The 5,114-nt window shown below is 67.5% G+C and overlaps 1 protein-coding gene across 1 annotated transcript in view; it reads left to right on the top strand.

Annotated features, from left to right (window-relative positions):
- LRPAP1 (LDL receptor related protein associated protein 1) overlaps window positions 1-4,660 on the top strand; it is a 15,945-nt gene extending 11,285 nt beyond the window's left edge. The window contains exons 4-8 of the mRNA XM_077750598.1: window positions 109-229; window positions 483-641; window positions 1,610-1,692; window positions 2,995-3,171; window positions 4,424-4,660. Of these exons, the coding sequence (XP_077606724.1) occupies window positions 109-229; window positions 483-641; window positions 1,610-1,692; window positions 2,995-3,171; window positions 4,424-4,486 (603 nt within the window). The 3' untranslated portion in view covers window positions 4,487-4,660. The remainder of the gene's footprint in view (window positions 1-108; window positions 230-482; window positions 642-1,609; window positions 1,693-2,994; window positions 3,172-4,423) is intronic.
- Window positions 4,661-5,114: the final 454 nt, after the last annotated feature.

Here is a 5,114-nt window from a genome sequence, read left to right as displayed (position 1 = left end):
GCGGGCCTGGGGGTCTGAGGGGCGGGGCCCGGTGGTCTGGGGACGGGCCGGTGAGCAGCCTGGGGGTGGCTCGGGGCGTGGGCAGGCTCACAGCGCCCGGTCCTCCAGGCGAAGACGTCGGGCAAGTTCTCTGACGAGGAGCTGGCCAAGCTGTGGCGGGAGTTCCAGCACCACCGGGAGAAGGTGCGCGAGTACAACGCGCTGCTGGACGCCCTGAGCAGAACCGAAGGTGCCTGCGGCCCCGGGGTGGGGGGACCCAGCCGGGCGCCTCTAGTGGCTGCGCGGGTGTTTGCTCAATGCGGTGACTTTTCCGGCCTGGGAGCCACCCCTGCACGAGGCCCCACCCTCTGAGAGTTGGCCACCCCCGGAGCTCGGGGAGGGTCACCGGGTAGGCCCCGGGCCGCGGGCAGGTGCGCCAGCGGACTGCGGTCCCCGGCAGCGCGCCCAGCACGGCCGCCCCCTCACGGCCCCCTCCCATGCAGAGATCCAGGAGAACGTCATCAGCCCGTTGGACGTGGGCCGCGTCAAGGAGGACGTGCTGCACAGCAAGCACGCGGAGCTGAAGGACCGGCTGCGCCGCATCAACCAGGGCTACGACCGCCTGCGCCAAGTCAGCCACCGGGGCTACGGCTCCGAGGCCGGTGAGTGCGGGGTGGGCCGCTCCCCTCCAGGCAGGCGCCCCGTGGCCCCCCCAACGTGGGGTCCCTGCTCCCTGGGGGGTGCTCCCGCTGTGGCCCACTGGGGGCTGGGGGCTGCGCCGCGGCCGCTCAGGAGCCCTGCCTAGTTGCCACTTTCCCCCGGGTTTAGGTCGCACACGCGTTCTCGTGTTCTCCATCACAGGCACAGGGAGCGTCGTGCGCCAGGTGCTTTTCTTGACCCAGGGCTGCAGCGAGTCAGGAGACACGGTGCCAGGGCTGCCCGCTGCGGTGGGGGCACCTGCCCACCCTGCCGCTTCCCCCCCCACACCTGAGCCATTCCTCCAGGGATCAGGTCCAGCAGCAACTCCCCTTCTCCCGCGGCCCACCCAGTCCTTCGAGAACACCCCCGCAAAGCCTGTTGAGGGCCCTAGGCAGGAGGGATCTGCTGAGGGGGGTGGGCAGCTGGGCCCCGCCTGCTCCGGGTCTCCCTCCAGGGACGGAGACGTGAGTGGCCCAGCGGGGCGCCCGTCGCCCTGTCTGCTCAGCAGTGTCGGCCGAGGCCGGGTCCTTTCCAGGTGCTTAGTTTTGCTCCAGAGATAGAAGGAAGGGCAGTGGCCTGAGCTTCAGCCCAGAACTGTGGGTAGCGTGACCCAGTCCTGGCCCAGAGGCCCCAAGACTCCCCCCTCCCCTACGCCTGCCTGAGGCGGCTCTGCACCAGGTGGGACCCTCCCCGTCAGAGACGCGGCCCGTGCTCGCACACCAGGGGCAGTGAGAGCATCGCCAAGGCCACATGCCGGCGGTGCCTTGAGCCACAGGCGGAGCGCACGTGGGAACAACACTCGTTCCTTCCCGAGGGCACTGGACATGCACACACGAGCACACAGCGTGCACACAAGTCCAGGCGCGCAGGCTGCCCCGGGCGTCGCAGGGGAGCCACCCTAGTCACGTGGGCTGCTTCTGCTTCCCCCCAGAGTTCGAGGAGCCCCGAGTGATAGATCTGTGGGACATGGCCAAGTCCGCCAACTTCACCGAGAAGGAGCTGGAGTCCTTTCGGGTAAGGAAGGTGCCGGGAGACGCTGGCTCACGGCATTTGGGCGCCTAAGCTCGGTCCTAGCGCGGCGAGGCCCGTCCCCGTGGCGTGGTTCACGGAGCGGTGTTTTCACAGGCTTTTCTCCCTACTGTCCCGTGTCCCTCCACCGCACTGGCTGGTGGCCCTGTGGGACCGCCGTGCTCACGTCTGGGGACAGTGCCGGCCTCCAGTGAATGGAGGGTCCAGCTCAGCTTTGGATGCCCAGGGTGTGAGGACAGAGGGCTGGTGTGGAAGCACGCGGGCCCAGAAGGCCCCGGAGGAGAACGGCAGACCCCGCGTGGGGCCCTGGCGGCGGGCCCGGAGGGAAGGGCCTTTGGGTTCCCTGAGTGTCGCCTTGGTGCGGGTCATGCTGTGACCAACCCTCCCCAGGCCAGTGGGTCAGGGATCAGAAGGGTAGAGGCGAGAAGCTGCCATTTGCCGGGACAGGAGCCTGGGGGTGCAGGGCTCTGAGTGCGGCCTGTGGAGCCAGGGCTCATTCTGAGATGTGGGCCCTGGAGGCCGCGGCTGAGCTCACACAGGGGTTTGGCCCACAGTCCCGGGGGCAGGGAGGGCAGGGAGGGCAGGGAGGGGGCCCCGAGGAGTCCTCAGTGGCGTGAGAACCGGGACGCTGCAGCAAGAGAGGTGGCAGGGAGGCCGGCCCGTATTGGCGTCTGTCTGTGGCCGGGTGGGCAGGCCCGCCGTTGTGGAGGTCGGCCCGGTTCAGAGGGAAGTGTGGTGTCGTGGTGTCGGCCCTCGTGGGCCCTGGACGGGGCACCTGGGCCCGCTCTGGAGGTCCTGACCAGTCAGCCGAGACCAGGATGTGGGGGACCGGCCAGCAAGCCCGATCGGAGAGCACTGTGTGGGCAGGAGAGGTGGGAAGGGTGGTGTCTCAGAGCCATTCCAAGCTGGCGGCCACTCCAGATGGGACAGACGGCCATGGGGACAGAGGGGAGGACAGCGCACACGGTCGTGGTTGAAGCCCACGCCCCAGGTGTCAGGCTGGAAGTGGGGTCGGGGCTAGAGGAAGCCAGATGCGGGGGCGTGGGGGCAGGTGGCCCGCGTAGGCCGCTGGGTCGGGGCACCTCCAGCGGTAGGAGTGCTCCCTTCCACTTCCGGATCGGGGGGCGGCGGGGATGGCGCCCTGGAGCTGTCCCGTCAGGCCGCACGTTGAGGGGCCCAGTGTGCACACCCTCAGAGGGCGTGTGGCTGTAGGGAGGTTTGCCCGGGGACCCTGGAGGGGCACGGGGGTCCACTGGGGGACAGTGGGCTGTTCAAACGTTATTCTAGGAGGAGCTTAAGCATTTCGAAGCCAAAATCGAGAAGCACAACCACTACCAGAAGCAGCTGGAAATCTCTCACCAGAAGCTGAAGCACGTGGAGAGCCTCGGGGACCAAGAGCACGTGAGCCGGAACAAAGAGCGCTACGCCATGCTGGAGGAGAAGACCAAGGAGCTGGGCTACAAGGTGGGCGCGCCGTCTGCGGGGACCGGCTGCCGGGACTGCGCCCCCCGACAGCATCCCTTTCCCCCTTCCCTCGCCCGGCGTGTGCACCGCCCCCTCCTCTGGGGGGGAGGAGTCTTCTGCGCCTGGGGGAGCACCTGTCGCAGCCACACGCCTGCTTCCAAGGAGAGGGCTTCTCTCTGGGCCTGTTTAGAGCGGGGACACGTGTGCCACCAACTTGTACTCAGTCGGGTGACCCTGCGTGGGAGTGAGCGTGGGCGCATGTGGGAGGCAGTGGCTTTGGCACGTCCACGTGCCTGTGGCAGGGCGGTCCCCCGAGACTCTGGTGTGGTGCGAGTGGGCGCCTCGTTTGGTCTCGTGGGGATGGGAGCCATCCCAGGGCAGAGGCAGGTGTGGCCTGAGCAGAGCGGGTCCCTCCGGGGCCAGTTCGGTTGCTGCTGGTGACCTGCAGATCGGGGCCTCCAGGCACTGAGGTTGGGCTCTTGATACAGGAGAGCTCCTGGGCCAGACTCCACGGGAAAAAGAGGCAGCAGGGCGGCATGGATGCTCTGAGGAGGGGCACAAGCCTAGGCTTGGACACACAGAACATTCTGGAAACAGATGGGATGGGCTGTCTCTGGAGGGAGCGAAGGAGGGAGGAGGGACCTTCTGTGTCTCTGAATCTGGAGCCACATGGAGGTCCTACCTGTTCAGACTCAAACTTTTAAGTGAGACAGGGCAGAAGTAACATGAGTGTTGGGGGGGGTGTCTGTGCCTGTGTGGGGCGCAGTGTCGGGGAGAGGGTAAGCGGCCCGCGGGGGGCGGGTGGGTTTGGTTCCAGAGCGACACCGTGGGGCAAGGATGGCCGGGGTGGGGGGGATCCGCTGTCATGGGGGATGCAAGCAAGCGGTGGTCCGTGCTTCGCCGCTGTGGGAGAAGGGCACGTGCCGGGCAGGAGACGGGCCTGGAGTGGACTCAGTGGGGCCGGACGGCAGGTTCCAGAGGCGGGTTCCCAGAGGCAGCCGCTTCTGAAAGCGAGCGGGGCGGACGACAGAAACGCTGCTCTTTTTTGGTGATCGGTCTCTCACCGGGTGTCGCTAGCACTGGGTGGCCGTGTTCCAGCTGGTGTCCGGCTGCTTTTGTGATCTGTTTTGGGCAGCTTCCGGAGGGTGGAGCTGTAAACTGAGGCAGGAGCTCAGGAGTCTTCACGTTTAAGACCGTGCGCGTCGTGCTTCGGGCAGATGGCTGCCGGACTCACCCCTGCTCTTGCTTCCAGGTAAAGAAGCACTTACAGGACCTGTCGGGCCGCGTCTCCAGAGCGCGTCACAACGAACTCTGATGGCCGGAAGGAGCGGGCGCCGGGGCCGGGCTCCGCCTGAGGACGCGCCGGGTGCTCTGTGGTGGCGCTTGACATGGACGGGACTTTGGAGGAGGCGCGGCGGGGACCGGCCGGGTGTCCGGGGAGGCCTGCTCCGATTCCCCAAGTGCCCGGGGCGGGGGGTCAGACTTGTGAATCTGCNACCCCCGCCCCCACGCCTCAGCCCCCCCCCAACTTCTCTGCTGCTGGAGGTGGGCGGGTGGGAGGGCCAAGGGCCTGCAGGGCCACGGTCCCCCTGGTTTGACACTTGGGAGCTGCGGGGAGGGGTGGCCTGGGCCAGGCCTGCTAGGGGCTCGGGCCCCTCCCTGCCCACCCCTGCAGTTGGCCGTGGGCCTCTGCGTCCCGCAGAAGCACCTGACTGTCTCGGACGTGATGCTCCGCGGGGACCGTTCTCTGACTTCACAGCAGACGTCCCCGCGGGGCCCTGACACTGTTCCCGGGTCCCAGCACTGCAGTGTGGCATCTGCCATACGTGGGTCTCCGCTGGAACGTTGGGCTCCACCAAGCACATCCCTTTGGCCGTTACTGTGAGAAGAGTCAAGTGCAAGGGTGGCGTGCCGACTGGGTGTGTTAGGACGCAGTAAAGCCG

Source organism: Crocuta crocuta, unplaced genomic scaffold (genome assembly GCF_008692635.1).
Source record: "Crocuta crocuta isolate KB4526 unplaced genomic scaffold, BGI_CrCroc_1.0 scaffold179, whole genome shotgun sequence".
In the NCBI taxonomy this organism is placed as follows: Eukaryota; Metazoa; Chordata; class Mammalia; order Carnivora; family Hyaenidae; genus Crocuta; species Crocuta crocuta.
Note: the sequence above shows the minus strand (reverse complement) of the source record. Positions and strands in the feature narration are given on the sequence as shown.